Genomic DNA, 16,486 nt, shown 5'->3' with positions numbered 1-16,486 from the left:
CGTTCCAGCCAGCACAGTTTCTCGTAGTCGAAGATCCACGTAGATTGATGTCGTGAATTGCAGCCTCGCCGAGGCGTCGACTACGGCATAGCTCAAACCAGCAGGCTGACAAGTCACTTCCTCCCCTTCTTCCCCTTCCCAATATCCTTCTCCCCAAACCCACCCAGAACCAACGCATCCCGCGCAACAGCATTGATAATGCGAAACCGATCCGGCCCCAAATGAACCCCACCATACCACCTCGACACCACAACCATCACATCCCAAGCCTTCATCAGCTCGAGCAGGTGCAGCAACCGCCCACCAGCAGCCGTCTCGCCGTCGTCATCGCAGTCTTGGAACTGCACGCCGTTGTCGCCCTGGATGCGCCAGGCGGTGATGTTGTGCGTTGCTTTGGCGGCTTTTTTGTCGGTTTCTAGCAGGCGGGCGAGGTAGGATCTGGCTTGGGCGGTGGAGGTGACGGGGGCGCAGCGTGCTATGAAGAGGGATTTCTTCTCTGATATGGGGGTTGAGAGGGTCCAGGGTGGTTCTTCGGGCACGTGGTGTTTGGATATATTGGAGGTAGATGTGTTGCCAGTAGTGCTCTCGTCGTCTCCATAGGAGGAATGCGGTTCGGTGTATTGTTGTTGCGCGGCATCGGATGTGGCTTCCTCGGTTTTCTCTGCTTGCTTGTCGAGACCTAGATCTTGTAGGCGCGAATCGACTTCCTCGACCAAGTCAAAGATACATGGAGCGCCGGGCGTGTAGACATCCGCCAGCACATCCCTCACCAGATCTACCAGATACGCGCCATCGCCCTTCCCGACACTGCCACCGACGGATTGAGTCCCGAGGATTGAGGGCGGGACGTCTGGATATTGCTCGGGGAAGTCCACTCGGAAAGAGATATCGGGCTGAGACGGAAAGGTCAGGGTGTAAACCGAGTCTTCGGATGTTATGGAATTCAACGTGTGCTCGCCGTAAATGGAGTTGATGGACGTCAGTTCGTCCTGGAGCTCTTGGGACATGGTGGTATAATCCGCCTGAGGAATGCAGAAGATTGCTCGTTTTAAATTCGCATTCTGTTCACCAGTGCTTTTCGTTTGCCGTTGACTATCCGGTCCGCCTCACATATCAGGTGAACGGTCGTTGCTCGCGTGATGTTGGATGTGCAAGACACATTAAGACGGTGTACGGTTGAATTCGATTGCGTTGTGCCCTTGAAAATCAAGGGACGGAGGACTGAGCCGCTGGATACACCGGATAGGAATATACAATGCCCTTTGAACGTAAGATACGCATGTACGTGACGTAGAGTGTACAAAAACGAGACGAAGTTGAAGGGCGAGCAGCGAATTCTGGGTGTAGTGCCTCCCAGTACGTTCCAACGGGACATAAAATGGCCACAATTCTCCTGGCTACATGAGTGGTCTGATACAGCTTCTGCCAGTCTCGCACCTTAACGTTACACTACCTACTGCCAATGGTCGGGTAAAGCATGTAGTGCTTGCGGCCGGAGTGAGGTGGTGGTCGAGTTGCTGGTGCCTGAGGCCATAGCCGCTGACTAATCGTCCCGCGACCACATGCAGACGTCAAACGTTCAGAGTCGCATCCAAACTCAGCCGCCTCTCTTCCAGCTACTCCAATCGCATCACTCGCTCAAGGACCAGATCGTAAATATGGTAAGTTGTGCCCACAGAATCAGCGCGACTCGATACCGGACTGACGCATTCCACAGGCAGCCTCGAATTCCGCAGGCATCCAGACCCTGCTCGACGTACGTCCACTGTCCAAGCTGGACGGATCGGTGAAGAGACGGCACTGACACCCCAATCAGGCGGAACGAGAAGCGCAGAAGATTGTGCAGAAAGGTGAGGGCTCCATCTTATCATCCCACCGCTGACTCCTAATCACTGACGACGCTTATAGCTCGAGAATGTACGTCTTGCGTCCTAGCATTGGCATCCACCCACGGAACCTGAGCAGTTGCTCACCACTTTCTATCATCTCAGACCGAACAAAGCGAGTAAAGGACGCACGCTCCGAAGCGCAAAAGGAGATTGAAGACTACAAGAAGGAGAAGGAAGAGGAGTACAAGAAGTACGAGAAGGAGGTTCGTTATCATACCAGAAGCCGACCAGCGTCCGCGCAGGAACTAAACGGAAGATCCACAGCAACAATCCGGCAACAAGCAGGCCGAGGAGAAGGCGGAGAAGGACACACAGCAGCAGCTCGAGGACTTGAAGCAGTTAGAGAAGAAATCGGGACCTGGAGTCGTGGACGACCTTCTGAAGGCGGTGGTCGATGTGCGGCCGGAGGTGCCCGATCGCATGGAGCAGCCTGTGGTGTGAGTGTATCGATGATGGGTTGAAGGGCAGAAGTGCTTAGTGTCGTTGGGCAAGCAATATACTAGAAGCAAGTTCGCTCGGACGGCTAATGGTTCATGCTGATACCTTTACTCCTCTTCACTCGCCCCCCTCTTACCCGCCAAAATATAAGGCCTCTCCTCCCAAAACCCATCCCCAATAATATCCACATGCTCAACCGCAATCTCCGCCTTCATCTTCCTCTTCCTCTCCTTCTCAACCTGAGTCCGACTGCTCCCTCCCAACGGGCCCACCCCCTCCAACTTTCTATAGACCACGGTCCCCTTCCGAAACACAACCTCCTCATCATTATAATTAACCCCAAACCGACTCCACAAAATCTCATTCTTATCCCGCGCCAGAGTCCCCTTCAACGCCTCCTCCGCCTCACGGTTCCCCATCTCCCCCTTCAACACCAGCGCCCAGAAAGTCGTATTGTACAGATTATTCACATGACAATCCGCCTGCCTCCAAGAAAGGTAATCGCGCAAAATCCTACGCTTAGGATACGCCACGCAGCGCCCATCAAAAGTAGGCCAGGGCCTCGTGAGCGGCGTATCGGGGAAGAAAGTCGGCCAAAGCATGCAGTACTCCGCCGTGAATAGGGTAGCAACAGTCGTAGCCAGCTTCGCCGCGCGGCGGTCGAAAAGCGTGCACGCCTCGTGGAAGACGAAGCTGTACTCGTCGCTTTGCCCGTACGCGAGCACGACGTCGAAGAGGGCGCGCACGGTTTCCACCGCGGCGGCGTTCATGAGGTCCAGCGCGCGCTTGTCGTTGGGTTTCGCGAAGGCGTATTTTGCGCTGAGTTTGCTGAAGCCCCGGCCGTCGATGCGCACTATGATCCAGTTGGAGGGAGGCAGGGTGTCGGGTTGCTCGAAGTGGCGCACGTATTCGTATTCGCTGTTGGCCATTGTTTGGGCATTGTTGGAGTTTGTGACTGGCGGGGTTTGAGGAAGTACTGTGAGTCAAGAGTGAATCTTCCGAGCCGAGTGCTAAGGCGATTCCAAGTGTGCGGATGATGTGTACCTGTTCGCGTTGCTCACTCGATTGAGGGGTGTGCGGTGCGCTTTGCTCGCTTATTGAATGATCGCAGGCATAAGCCGTGTGTTAAGTTGGATATGCTGAGGTTGGACTTCGCCTGGACATGGGCGAAAACTCACCGTCACCAAATCAGGCAATCACAAACCACCACTCTCCCTCTCAACATTTAACGACTACAGATCAAGGATAAGAAAGGGACAATACATTGAGAGCAGTACGCGTCTCCATTTCAAAAGTATTTTACTGTCACTCGCCACAGTGAAAGCCCGAAGCCAAAAGCAGCGCCGTCCAAAGCAGCACCACCGCTTCCACACTGCATTCCATCTCATCATCTCATCTCCCTGTGGCACTCTCAGCCATCGCATCTCCCAGGCAAGCCAGCCAAAGCCCGTAGAGGTATCAGTCTAGTGAACGCATTCTCGCCACACCAGCGAACGAACGCGCGAAAAAGGAAAAGCAAAGCAAAGAAGCAACGTCCCACCCTCCTTTTTGTGTCCATTCTCAGCAAAAGACTCATTCTCTCTCTGCTTCCGCTTCTTCCCAAACGCCGCGCCTGATATCAAAAGCAATGCAATCCCATAATAACACTGCTGTGCGTCCTTGGAAAGAGGTCCTTTTTTTGGTGGGTGCGGTGAGGCGCCCGTTTCGTTTCCAAGTAACAGTCCATCTAAGCAAGTGAAAGAAAAAAACGCCGATTCCAGAAGATGCAAGGAACGCTGATCGCATCGGTAATAGTATTGTACAGAAGTGTGTGTTGAAAGACGGCCGCGGTTGCCAGGATGACCAGAGAGTCACGCAGGGAAGAAAGATGAAGGTGCCATGCCACGTGGGCTCAGCTAAGAGTACGCCGTCTGGCCTCTTTTTCCTTCCTGCTGTCCGCCTCTGATCGCAAGCCACGCCGTTCCGTGAAGATGTGTTCGTGTCGTAATGGTTGTTCTGGTAAAACAATGGTCGTGAATGATAACACGCATCTAGCTCCCTTCCTCGCGCGGAGAACTGTGGCGATGGTCAGTATCTTGCAGCGTTTCTGAACTAGTAGGTAGAACTCACTTTGGCGAGTACTGAGGGCTAGTCGGGCTATACTGAGGACTCGTCGGACTGGTGTTCTGCGTCGGCGACGTCGGCGAATACCCGTTCTGCACCGGACTAGTCGGGCTGTAGACAGGAGACGTCGGGCTGTACGAAGGCGACGTCGGAGAGTGGCTGTTACCCGCACCGCCGCCATACTTGGGACTGGTGGGCGAGTATGCCGGAGAAGTCGGACTGTACGCTGGAGAAGTCGGGCTGTACTGAGGCGACGTCGGTGAGTACTTGGGAGACGTCGGAGAAGTCGAGTTGCCCAGATGATGGCCAGGCGAGGTTGGACTGTAGTTTGGCGAGGTTGGCGAGTAGCTCGGAGAGGTCGGAGAGTACGACGGAGAGGTTGGCGAGTAGGAGGGAGATGTGGGCGAGACCTTGTTGCCTCCGCTGTATGCCGGGCTCGTGGGTGAGTAAGTTGGCGAGGTCGGCGTGTAAGCGGGACTGGCGGGGCTGCTGTTGTATCTCGGACTCGTCATCTCGTACGCTGGGCTCGACAGGCCTTGACCAGGGCTAGTAGGCGAGTAACCAAAGGCAGGACTGGCAGGTGAGTAGCCAAAACCAGGACTGCTCGGGCTCATGCCACTGCTGAACGGGCTCGTGGGCGCGTACCCGGGGCTCATGCCGCCGCCGCCGCTGTAAGGCGAGAACCCTCCACCGCCATAGGCAGTAAGACCACCCGTCTCGTCTCCAGCCGCGTTGATGATGGGGGAGAAAGATGCACCATAGTCGGGTCCAGCGCCGTAACCACCCTCGGCCAAGGGGGAGCCCACGTCGTAAGGCGTCATTGAGCCATCCATTGGACTGGCTGCACCAGTGGCCAGAGAGCTCATGCCTTGTTTGCTCGCGACTACTGTCTGCAGTAAGTCTTGATCAAGCAGGCAATCGAACTCTCCAGTACCAGAGGGCGCCAACTGTCCAAGGATAATGTTCTCCGACACTCCACGGCAATCGTCCAGCTCTCCGCTTGACGCGGCCTCGAACAAGATCTCGACGGTCTCTTCGAAGGAACAACGCATCAATGCACCAGTGTCTGCGCGGTTGATACCGTGCCGAGTGACGGCCATCAGGCTGCCTCGGGCGCACATCACGTCGCAAAGGATGCCCATGTGGCGGTGGTTGACGTAAGACCCATCGTTCGTCAGCACGTCCTTCAACTCCCTCATGAGCGAAGCTCTCGTGGCCTCAATGCCAAAGACCGACATGATCTCGCCAAAGTGGTTGCAAGTGGTCCTCGTCGCGTCGACGCCATCCACGCACAATACCTCGCGCAGGTTGACGCCATCAGTGTCGAGATACCACTCCTGGCATTGCCTGTCGCTCTTCTTCTTGATGATCTCCCCGTCTGGTGCCTCTCTGATCAAGACATCGGTAGAGACAAAAGCTCTCTTCACTCCCCTCACGCCTCTCAAAATGACAGTATCGAGCATGTGTGCCTCCAGTCGCTTCAGCGTGTCCTCTTCCTCAGCGTCACCGCCCTCATCATCCTTATCGCGATTGCCGGTGAGCATTCTGACACGCACGATTTGCTGCTCGTCGTTGTCGTCCGAGAAAATGACGGCAATGTCTTGACCGAAGACCTCCTTGATCCTGTGCGCCACGTCGGTGACAGTCAAGCCCTTGTCGAGCAACTGCCGACGACCAAGCACGAGGCGCAGCAGCCATTTGCTCTGCGCCTCCACGCTCTCGGCGTTGTCTTCCGGAAGGATGTAGTATGACTCCACCATGTCCTGATCAGCCGGAATCACGGTCGACTGAATGTCGGGATCGTAGTAGATCTCCGTCTCATCGGTGACCGATCGCAGAGAAGTATGCTCAATCTTGGAACGAAGGTCCTTGCACGTCTCTTGCTTCAGGCGAACATCCTGAAGCTGGTAGACTTTCATGTTCGGGGTCTTGAGATCGTTCGCCACATTGAGAATCTCCTTGAGACGCGGGACACCTTTCGTAGTGGTCTTTGCGGTCACACCAGCAAGATGGAAGGTGTTTAACGTCATCTGCGTAGCCGGCTCGCCAATGGACTGCGCGGCAAGCACGCCCACCATCTCGCCAGGGCTGGCGAGAGAGCGGGAGAAGCGGTTCTCGATGTCGCCGAGGATGTTGTCGAGCGCAAGCTTGTTCAACGAGTCCTCCTTCACAATCCTCTTGAATGCAAGCCTGGATCGGAAGTTGGCCTTGGCGAGGAGCAGTGCATCCGTGTCTGCTTGCTTGCTGAGCTCATCATCGCCACGGACAATCGCAAGGCGGGCGAGCATGTTCTTGATCTTTGGAATGGCCTCTTTGGGATCCAAATCACTCCTCGCTCCGTCCTTGATCTTGAACTTGTCTCTGGCGTTTCTGATCATGCGGCCGACGTTGAGAGGCAATTGCATACTCTCTGAAGAATCCTCCACACCCTTGCGGATCTTTTCCCGATCAAAGAGGATGGCCTCGAACTCCTCGTCGAAGAGCGCTTGCACGTCCATGTCGCCTTGGATCTCATCGGCCATCTCCAGCTCGTCTCGCGTGAGGGTCAGCCCCTTTTTAGTGTCGATGATATCAACACGATACTTCTTCTCAAAAGCCCCATGTGCAGACGAGATGATTTCCAAGCTCTGAGGCTCGATGCACATGGCGTCCAGTCCGTCTTCGCCGTAGATGAACTGCAGGATATCGCCCAGCGAGTTACGAACAGTACCATCGTACTTGACCATGACTTCCTCGAGGGCCTTTACAAGACGGCGTTGGATGTATCCCGTCTCGGCAGTCTTGACAGCCGTATCGATCAGACCTTCTCTACCACCCATTGCGTGGAAGAAGAACTCCTGTGGCGTGAGACCGCGAAGGTAGGAATTCTCGACGAACCCTCTCGACGCAGGCGAATAATCGTCTTTGGGAAAGTGCGGCAGAGTCCTGTACTTGAATCCAAAGGGCAATCTCTTGCCCTCCAAACTCTGCTGTCCGACTGCAGCCGTCATCTGGGAGACGTTGGTGGTGGAGCCTTTCGACCCACCCTTCACCATGGTCGCGACGTTGTTGCAAGCCTTGAGACCATCGTAGGCGATATCACCTCCGTTGTTTCGGGCGTTGTCCAAGAACATCTTGGCTTTCGATTCGAACGTCTCCCGAATCGTCATACCCGGTGCAGGTTCAAGCTTATTCGTCTGGACCTCGCTGACCAGAGTGTCAATCTCTGCCTTCTCCGCCTTGATCGCTTCTTCGATCTTGTCGGCCATGACTGCATCGGGAATTGTGTCACCAATCCCAACGCTGAAGCCATTGTGGAGCAGCCAGTATGCCACGATTCTCTGACTGGCGTTGAAGAACTCCACCGTGGCCTCGGGGCCTTTGTCGTTGTAGATGAAGTGCACCACGGTGCCGTTGCTTGCACCGACAATCTTCTTTGTGATGCGGCCCCACATGAGCTCACCATTCTGAATCTCGATGCCTTCTTTCTCTTCAAGTGGAACGTCACTCTCCTTGGTGTTCGCGCGAGCCATGTTGAGCCCGGCGGGGAAAGCGAGTGAGACGATCTGCTTGCCCGTCCATCTCGGACTGGGCCTGATGATGGCCGGAGGTGGAACCACACCGTCCCAACCAGGAACCCACATCAGGATATTCATGACTTGCTCTTTCGTCATGAACACGTCACGCCTTGTCATCAGGTAGATACCGGCCATGGTGTCCTGGACGATGCCCATGAGCGGGCCGTTCTTCTGCGGAGACACCACGTTGAGGGGCACTGCGCAAAGGTTCATCACTTCCGCTCGAGTCTCATGCGATTGCGGGACGTGCAAGTTCATCTCGTCACCATCGAAATCGGCGTTGTAGGGCGACGTGACGGAGAGATTGAGACGGAAGGTCGAGTAGGGCATGACTCTGACTCGGTGACCCATCATGGATTCCTTGTGAAGCGATGGCTGACGGTTGAAGATGATGAGGTCGCCATCAACGAGGTGGCGCTCAACCTTCCAGCCGGGTTGCAGTGTCATCTCTGAAGCACGTTTGGAGTGACGGAGGTCGATGCGCTCGCCGGTGTCGCGGATCACGTACTTTGCGCCGGGCCAAGTGTTTGGCCCGTTTCGCACAAGCGCAGTCATCTTGTGGATGTTGTACGCGTTGACCGTCTCGGGGAAGGTCAAGGTCCTGGCAATATGCCACGGCACGCCGACCTCGTCCAAGTCCAGATTAGGATCGCCTGTGATGACAGTACGTGCAGAGAAATCCACACGCTTGCCCATGAGATTGCCTCGAAGACGTCCTTCCTTGGACTTGAGGCGAGCACGGATGGCCTTTACAGGACGACCGGACTTCTGGATGGCTTTGGGCACGCTGGCAATGTCGTTGTCCATGTAAGTTGCAACGTGATACTGCAACAGCTGGAAGAACTCATCGACGACGTGTTGCGGGGAGCCTTCTTGCTCGCAGCGTCGGACGTTGGAGTTGGCGCGAATGATGTCGGAGAGCTTGTAGGTCAAGTCGTCTTCCGATCGCATGCCTTGGGACGTTCCGTCCACCGACACACTTGGTCTGACAGCTGGAGGCGGAACCGGCAAGACTGTCAGCACCATCCACTCGGGGCGGGCGTAGTCGGCGTTCAATCCAAGTCTGAGAAGATCCTCGTCGCGGATGTTACGGAAGACGTTCAGCGCGTCTTGGGGGGTGATTAGCTTCTTCTCAACTGCATTTCGGTCATCACCCATGTCCTCTTCACTCTTCGCCACCTTCCACGAGCCCCAAAGTCGAAGCTGCTCCCTGCGGATCTCGGGCTGCAGGTTACCACAGCCACCATGTCCTTTGTGCTTCAGCTTGGCTTTGGGGTCGTCTCCAAAAGCGTCGTTCTGGTCATCAGCAGGCTCGTCGGCCTCACAGATCTTCTTGATCCTGCAGAGCTTGTGGACGGCTTCGAAGCGACGCTTGGGATCGCGCAGGCGGGTAGCTTGAGCGAAGGTAGGGTTGCGCTGCAGCGTGATGCAGGTAAGCACTGGACATATGAAAGACGCAAACCTACCTAGGGAGCACGGATGTGGGCAAGACTTACTTCATCATCCAAAAGCTTTCCGCAGTTGTGGCACACGGCCTCAAGTACCTTCTTGATTTTGGAGATGAAGCCTAGTCACGTGAGGGGTTAGTCTGTGCTCGAGGCCATGACATGCAGATGTCACGGCTACTCACCGATATGGAAGACGGGCACCGCAAGTTCGATGTGCCCGAAATGCCCGGGACACTCTTGCATGCTCTCTTCGCAGGTGGCGCACTTGTAGCCGCGATCGATGGTGCCCATCTTGGGGTCGTTCAGGCCTTTCTCACGCGGCCGCTGGCGCTGCTCATCCATGGTCTCAGGATATTCGATGTGGACAACACTCATGTTCTTGATCTCTTCGGGGGAGAAGAGGCCGAATTGGATCTCCTGCACCGTCTTGAGCGGCGCCTGGGAGTAGGCAAAGGTGAAGTTCGACATGATTGCCGGTGTGTGAGCGCTCGCTCAGTCGGTCGTGGTGGATGTGAGAGGTGCTGTCGCCGAGTGTCTCGCTTTTGCGCGAGGTTGCACTGGGGAACGTTTGCTTGGAGTGTGTGAAACGTGAGATCCTGGTCACTGCCGTCTTGCGACCTCACTTCACCGACGCCGTCCACGCCACGGCCCCCCTTTCACCACACGCGAGACCTCGGTGAGGACCGCCTCCCGCTCCGAACACCCTCAATACTGCTTCTGCCTTCCCTATCGTGTCGGTGAATGCTCGCTTTCGATGACTGGTGATGATCGCTGGTGGCGCGGTGCGCGGTGTTGCGAAGGAAAGAATAGCTGGGGGTCGCGACCGTCGGGTCCGTCGGAGGGCCAGCCGGAGGCTGTTGAGTGCCCGAGAGGTGATGGAATTGTCTCTGCGCACTGGAGAGGCGAGGTGGGCAGTATCGCACGCGTATCTGGCGATGACTGAGGGGTTGGTCGGAGGGTGAGTGAAGGAGAAAGGTGGACGTCGCCTGCTGTTTCGCGAAAGCCTCTTCTTTGTCGAAATGCGCTAGCGGGCTTGGCGGGCGGTGACTCTAGACAGTTTAAGGTTTGGCCTTAGCGCGGCCGTTTCAGAGCCGCACGCGATGCAGCAGCCAATCAGAGAGCCGCGTTGCAAACCTTCCTTGCTACCTGTCGTGAAAGTGTGAGTTCATTGTTCACCTTCATCCAGCATTCCCTGCTATATGCCCGGCCATTGCTAGCATGGCGCATCGACCTCATTTTATGGAAATCACCGCAGCCTGAGAGATGATCTTCATCGTCTGCGCGTCCTCTCCAAGATGAATCTTCCTCTCACCGATCCGTCCCTTCTCGCCCAGGACATCCCAGAGTCGCTGTCTGCGCGCCTGCGCAGCTCCGGACAGGCAGTATGCATTCGCTTCAGTCACCAAGGCGGTACGTAACTATGGAGGTACTCTCATCGGGCTGGTTCTGACCTGACCATCCTCCAGACCTGCTTGCGTCTGGCACGTCAAAAGGCGGCATCTCCATCTTCGACCTCGCGACCAACGGCTGTGCACGCAAAATCAAAGGGCATACTCCCAATCGCACCGTCCAGTCGCTCAGCTGGTCAGCAGACGATCGCTACCTCCTCTCCTCCTCCATCGACTGGAAGATCATCCTGTGGGATCTCCAAGACGGCAGCCGGGTGCGAGTGTGCAACCTCGGAGCACCCGTGTACATCGCCGAGCTCCATCCCTCCAACCGATTCCAGTGCGTGGCAGCGTTGTATGAGTACAGGCCGGTATTGGTGGATTTGGAAGATGAGGCACACCCAAAACAACATCCTCTCCCGAACCTCCCCATGCGGGCGCCGAATGAGCAAGAGGATGCAGCAAAAGCAGACGCAAAACATTTCACCACAGTCGCCGCATTTACGCCTACCGGCAGTCATGTCGTTACAGGCACCACGAAAGGCTGGCTGAATATCATCTCGACCACCACCCGCGAAACAATTTACAGTCTCCGCCTGTGCAGCAAACCTATCCTGCTCATTCGCCTGAGCGCATCTGGTCGTGATCTTCTCGTCAACGCATCCGACACCATCATTCGGACCATCAAACTCCCCGATCTTACCTCTCCCAACCTGAAACCCGACAGCATCAATCTGGAAGTTGAGCACAAGTTTCAAGATGTTGTGAATCGACTATCGTGGAACCACGTCGCCTTTTCTAGTAATGCAGACCACGTCATGGCATCTACATTGATGAATCACGACATCTACATCTGGGAGCGGGGGCACGGCAGCTTGGTCAAGATTTTGGAAGGTCCAAAGGAGGAGCTGGGCGCAGTGGAATGGCATCCAAGCAAACCGCTCGTGGCAGCCACCGGTGTGGAGAGCGGTAAGATTTTCATCTGGACTATCAATACGCCCCAACGCTGGTCAGCGCTTGCTCCGGACTTTGTGGAGGTGGAGGAGAACGAGGAGTACGTTGAGCACGAAGACGAATTCGACATCCATCCAATTGAAGAGCTGAAGCGAAAGCGGCTGGATCAGGAAGATGAGGAAGTCGATGTCTTGACTGTGGATGAGGAGCAAATGCAGCGAGAGAAGATGGGCAACATGCGGAACAAGGATGATGAATTTCGCATGCCGGTGTTGCTGGACATGGGTGAGAGCGATAGCGAGGACGAAATTGTCGCAATCGGCACCGGTCAGTTCAGGCGCAAAAGCACAGCAAGAGAAGAGAGTGAGTTCCTCGATGGGGAGGTGGAAGACGGAGATGCGGTGGAGACCAACGGCCACAATGGGAACAAAAGAAGACGAGAAGAATGACGAACGTTATGCATGCATGGCACTTCTGACGCGGCCTTAGCATTGGAGTCTGGCCGGGATGACATTGGAGATACCCAGATCCGGCGCGTATCGCACACAATGGAATGATCGGTTCGAGCGCATGGGACTCTTTGTTCCACGCTGCAGCTTGTCGAGCTTGCAATGGATCACTTTTGAACAAAGGCAAGTTCACTCGCAGCGCTTCTCTTTGTCTCCCAAAATCACTGGCACGCCGGATGCGACCGATTGCCGCACATCTCCTTTGTTCCTTTGGGGGAAAGCAACGATAGTTAAAACACGAAAGATGTTGCTGGCGACGAAGCTCTGGACGCATTTCGATCTGCTCACCAGTCCACACCAGCCTTCACCCATCCAGTCTTTTTCCCACCAAAATGCCGGAAACGCGAGCACTGTTCGTCCGATACCAGACCCTCATCAGGGTTGGGGCTACACGTGCCAGCATCATTCGATCTTGGTCAGCTAAGACAGCAGCTCAGAAGAGAGTATGGGTGGCGGCATACCACGACTGCACGACGGAGGATAACAACGTCGTAACCGCAAGCGCTGCAGCGAATGTCGCCGACGTTGGGGTAGCTGCTGCCGAAGCTCTCATCAATAACGATCCGGCCAGTTGGAGGCGTCTGAAGACGGAGAGAGTTGCCGCGACAGCCAGATTTACCGAGCTCAAGGCAGCATTGGGCCGACAGAGAGACGTGTGGGAAGCCCTACGCGGCATTGAAGCCGCGCAATCCCATCCAGCCCCCCTCAGTACGAATCATGCACTGAATCAGCGCAATGCTGCGGCAAACGCCATACGCGCATGCGACGCCCGTTTGGCTGCCTACGAGAGATTGCGCGCTTACCCTCCGGTGCCTCTAGATGGGGGTGGTCTTGCGAAGATGCCTGCGAAATGGGTAAGTTGCTGGCGATTGCTGATAACTGCTATAGGACTTGCGCTGATTCTCGTCTGTTCACTTCCAGGTGGTGGGCTCGCGGAAAGGAGAACTGCAAAGAGACAGGCGTGCTGTCGTTGGGCTACAGCGTCCTGGTCCGGGATCGTGGCAAGAAAGAGGAGTCCGTCAAGGAGGCCAAGGCGTTGCCAGCATCTGGATGAGCGTTGACCAAAACAACAACATCATCGACGTAAGTCGTCCACTTGCCTCAACCTCTCTGTACGGTACGTACTAACCATCTACAGCGTGTATTCCGCAAAGAAGTCGTGATGGATGAGTACGCCTGGCGAGATCCCAAACTGTGGGCCGGCGATGTCCGCCAGCCCACAGGACGATATCCCTATGAATTGAGTTGTCCTAACTCTCTGCTGAACATTCCGGGACTCAACGCCGTTCCTGTGCTGAGAGAAGGACTGCATGCGGGACTACTCCTGCCTGCGGTGTTCGCCTACCGCATCTACACGGAATTTTCTCCCCATGGAGATTTGGGGGATCTGATCGAACACTACGCCCACGTGCTGGACAAACCCATCCCGGAACCGATGATATGGAACGTTGCGGAGTCGCTAGCCCTGTGCGGCTTCGCCATGGAACACGGCCATATCAATAACCGGCCAGGCAAGATCGACATGGCACCGAATTGGCGTTCAATTGTCCATCGCGACCTCAAGCCTTTGAATGTGCTATTGAATTCACCCGATCCAACGCTATATCCGCAATACCCCCACGCTGTCGTAACCGACTTTGGGCTCGCGTTCACAACCGCCGGAGGAGATCCTACCAATCCACAGTGGTGGAACAACGATGAGGGAACTCCCAGCTTTCGAGCACCCGAGCAACGACGATTTCTTGACATGGACACTCTCGAACCAATCGACGGCGATTGGAGGCTGGGGCCGTGGACCAATGTATACGGCATCGGGCTTATTCTGTACTGCTTGATCACGCTACGCCAGAGCCCTCCCGGAACCTTGTATCTAGGAGACGGCGAGGACGACGAACGACTCAAACCTCCAGAGGACAGCTCGCCTTCGGACACGTACAGCCCCGAATTGAGGGAGCTAGTTTGGCAATGCTTACAATTCGACGATACCGAACGGATCGAATTCCAGGACATGCTGCGTGAGATCCGCCTTCACACCAATATCGCAGCTACCCCCGAACACTATATGCGAAATGGTACGGCTAATCCCGTGATCCTTGCTAATTTCAGCCTCCAACTTGCGGCAGAGCAATACCGAGTGGGTATGGCACTGCCTCCAGCTCCAGCATAGACGTGGACTGCCCGGGAGAAGACACAAGGGCCGCTTGTACAGACTACCTTCCCGATCTACACACCAATCCACTTCCTCGGCAAGAACTCCCACACCGTCCCAACGCACGCCAAAGCCACAGAAACGACGATAAACACCCAATCCAACACAACTTGGCGCCGTGCAATCTGCTTCCCAAAGATTTTCAAATGATAGCCAACGGGCATGATGACGCAGATGAGGAAGCCGAAAAAGCCGCCCAGCAGAGCGGAGATTGCCTCGAAACTTGGCACGGCGATGGCGAGTAGGATGGCGAGCAGGGCTACGGCGATTCGGAAGAGGGCTCGCGTTAGGCGTGTGAGGAATTTGGATTGGTTGAGTCGGTTGGGTTTCAGGAGGGCGGCGCGAGAGTCGACGCCGGTGAAGACTTCGAGGGTTGAGACGATGGGGGCGGCGCTGTTGCTGAGTTAGTACTGTCGTTCGTTTTGGAGAGGAGGTGGCTTGTGGTGGACACACTGAAGCGGGAACTTGGTGATGGGTACCGTGGCCACCATGACCATGATGGTGATTTTGACAGCTCTAGAGTATCCTTCTGTCTTGATCATGTTCGTTGTGACTTCATCGAGTAGTTTGTCGCCGTAGAGGAGGTAGCCGATCACGGCCATTGCAACGTCTACGCAGGTCTGAGGAGTGTCAGCCTTGAATCCCCAGAACGCATAGTTCATCACTTACAACAAAGCTGAAAACGAGATTCAGTGCCCTTGCGTACTTGTGCGGATGCCGCATGTCTCGGTAGATTTGTGGGAAGACGCTATGCCCGCTCCATAACGCTTCGATCGGGAGTCAGTCATCTTCTAACGCCGAAGTCACGCTGCGAGTCTCACCCATGATCAAGCCAAAGCTCAAGGGCAAGGCTCTCCAGTTCGGAGGGAAAGCATATGTTGTCGCAACCTTGCGTAGCGATCCAGGGCCGTGGGGCTTCATGATTCCGACGACCAGAGCGAGAACGAGCAACACCAGATTACAAAACACGCCGAGGAATGAAGTGAAGCCTAGCAGCCGCATGGGCAAGAACTGCAACGGCGCCAGGACGCAGCCGCATAGGATCTTCCAGTGCACCGAACTCAGACCGCTGATGAGCGAGCTCAAAGTATCGGCGAAGAGGATGACTAGACCAACGCAAGCAACGAGTAACTCAAGCGTAATGAGCAGCGAAGTCGCAATCCGTCCCGGCTCTCCATACGCAACAAAAGCAATATCCGCAAAGTTAGCCAGCGAGCTATCGACATCGATACATTTCGCCAGCAAGCCTGCAGAGTACTTGCTCACGAGCGCGGAGAGGAGAAGCCCAGTCAATCCGAGAATCCAACCTGCGTACTTGATTCCCAAGGGCAAGCTGAGGATACCGACGCCGATGAGAGTATTGGAACTGTTGAAAATGGTTTGAGGTAGCGTGGACTGGCCGACGATGACTTCTGCTTCGGTGCCGTCGTCTCGGCGGACTTTTGTTATGAGGAGCGGTTCGCGGTCGCCGTCTTTTAGCTGGGCGCGGGATTCGTTGCGTTGGCGGGCGAGTTCTTGTACGCGGTCGTGTGAGGGGCCGGAGACGTGGGATTGCAAGGGCTCGAGGCTGGTGTCGTCTTCGCCGTGAAGGGCATCACCGTTTGTAAGCAGTGGAGTCTGCTCGTTCGCGGTGCCACGACCGATCTCATGCCCGGTATCTGAGCCGGTGTGATGGTGATGTCGATGTCGGTGCTCGTCGGTGATCTCCTCGTCTTCGCCTAGAAGTACTTGTCGCAGTCTCGGCCGGAGATCGTTGAAGCCAGAAGCGCGTGAAATGGAGCGAATGTAGGCGCCGATGCTGTTCTCATTCGCCATCGTGACTTACCTCGCATACCAGGTCCACCTGATATCTTCTACAAAGGAACGAGAAGCGCATGTTGAATGCTCTTCCCGCGCGGTGGTCACACTTTTGCTGACGGCCAGCACCGATAAGGGTAGGCAGGATGTGGTGTGGTAGGAAGGGAACATCATGCATGTCACTGCGGGCAAGC

General features: G+C 55.6%; 7 protein-coding genes across 7 annotated transcripts; 3 read left to right on the top strand and 4 right to left on the bottom strand.

The window, feature by feature from the left end:
* Window positions 1-113: 113 nt before the first annotated feature.
* Window positions 114-1,007, bottom strand: BDY17DRAFT_324324 (ribosomal protein S5 domain 2-type protein; the record flags this gene model as incomplete). The annotated part of the gene is made up of 1 exon (XM_033737170.1): window positions 114-1,007. The coding sequence occupies one exon, from the start codon at window positions 1,005-1,007 to the stop codon at window positions 114-116; it is 894 nt and encodes a 297-aa protein (XP_033590173.1).
* Window positions 1,008-1,562: 555 nt separating this feature from the next.
* On the top strand, window positions 1,563-2,330 carry BDY17DRAFT_310576 (H+-ATPase G subunit-domain-containing protein; the record flags this gene model as incomplete). Its single annotated transcript, XM_033735453.1, has 6 exons — window positions 1,563-1,661; window positions 1,718-1,756; window positions 1,817-1,850; window positions 1,909-1,917; window positions 1,992-2,092; window positions 2,154-2,330. 6 exons carry the CDS (start codon window positions 1,563-1,565, stop codon window positions 2,328-2,330), a joined length of 459 nt encoding a protein of 152 aa, XP_033590172.1.
* A 104-nt stretch (window positions 2,331-2,434) lies between these two features.
* BDY17DRAFT_251055 (tRNA guanylyltransferase) lies at window positions 2,435-3,256 on the bottom strand (the record flags this gene model as incomplete). Its single annotated transcript, XM_033731133.1, has 1 exon — window positions 2,435-3,256. One exon carries the CDS (start codon window positions 3,254-3,256, stop codon window positions 2,435-2,437), a length of 822 nt encoding a protein of 273 aa, XP_033590171.1.
* Window positions 3,257-4,234: 978 nt separating this feature from the next.
* On the bottom strand, window positions 4,235-9,997 carry BDY17DRAFT_150835 (uncharacterized protein). The gene is made up of 4 exons (XM_033729624.1): window positions 9,618-9,997; window positions 9,484-9,554; window positions 4,437-9,403; window positions 4,235-4,382 (listed from the first exon to the last, which is right to left on the bottom strand). The coding sequence occupies exons 1-4, from the start codon at window positions 9,901-9,903 to the stop codon at window positions 4,358-4,360; spliced, it is 5,349 nt and encodes a 1,782-aa protein (XP_033590170.1). The 5' UTR covers window positions 9,904-9,997; the 3' UTR covers window positions 4,235-4,357.
* A 733-nt stretch (window positions 9,998-10,730) lies between these two features.
* BDY17DRAFT_324320 (COMPASS, Set1C complex protein) lies at window positions 10,731-12,226 on the top strand (the record flags this gene model as incomplete). Its single annotated transcript, XM_033737169.1, has 2 exons — window positions 10,731-10,845; window positions 10,902-12,226. 2 exons carry the CDS (start codon window positions 10,731-10,733, stop codon window positions 12,224-12,226), a joined length of 1,440 nt encoding a protein of 479 aa, XP_033590169.1.
* Window positions 12,227-13,149: 923 nt separating this feature from the next.
* Window positions 13,150-14,555, top strand: BDY17DRAFT_150673 (kinase-like domain-containing protein). The gene is made up of 2 exons (XM_033729623.1): window positions 13,150-13,369; window positions 13,425-14,555. The coding sequence occupies exons 1-2, from the start codon at window positions 13,337-13,339 to the stop codon at window positions 14,451-14,453; spliced, it is 1,062 nt and encodes a 353-aa protein (XP_033590168.1). The 5' UTR covers window positions 13,150-13,336; the 3' UTR covers window positions 14,454-14,555.
* Window positions 14,510-16,310, bottom strand: BDY17DRAFT_324318 (transmembrane amino acid transporter protein-domain-containing protein; the record flags this gene model as incomplete). The annotated part of the gene is made up of 4 exons (XM_033737168.1): window positions 14,510-14,888; window positions 14,949-15,115; window positions 15,165-15,262; window positions 15,317-16,310. 4 exons carry the CDS (start codon window positions 16,308-16,310, stop codon window positions 14,510-14,512), a joined length of 1,638 nt encoding a protein of 545 aa, XP_033590167.1.
* Window positions 16,311-16,486: the final 176 nt, after the last annotated feature.

This window comes from Neohortaea acidophila, assembly GCF_010093505.1.
Source record: "Neohortaea acidophila strain CBS 113389 unplaced genomic scaffold BDY17scaffold_5, whole genome shotgun sequence".
Taxonomy (NCBI): domain Eukaryota; kingdom Fungi; phylum Ascomycota; class Dothideomycetes; order Mycosphaerellales; family Teratosphaeriaceae; genus Neohortaea; species Neohortaea acidophila.
Note: the sequence above shows the minus strand (reverse complement) of the source record. Positions and strands in the feature narration are given on the sequence as shown.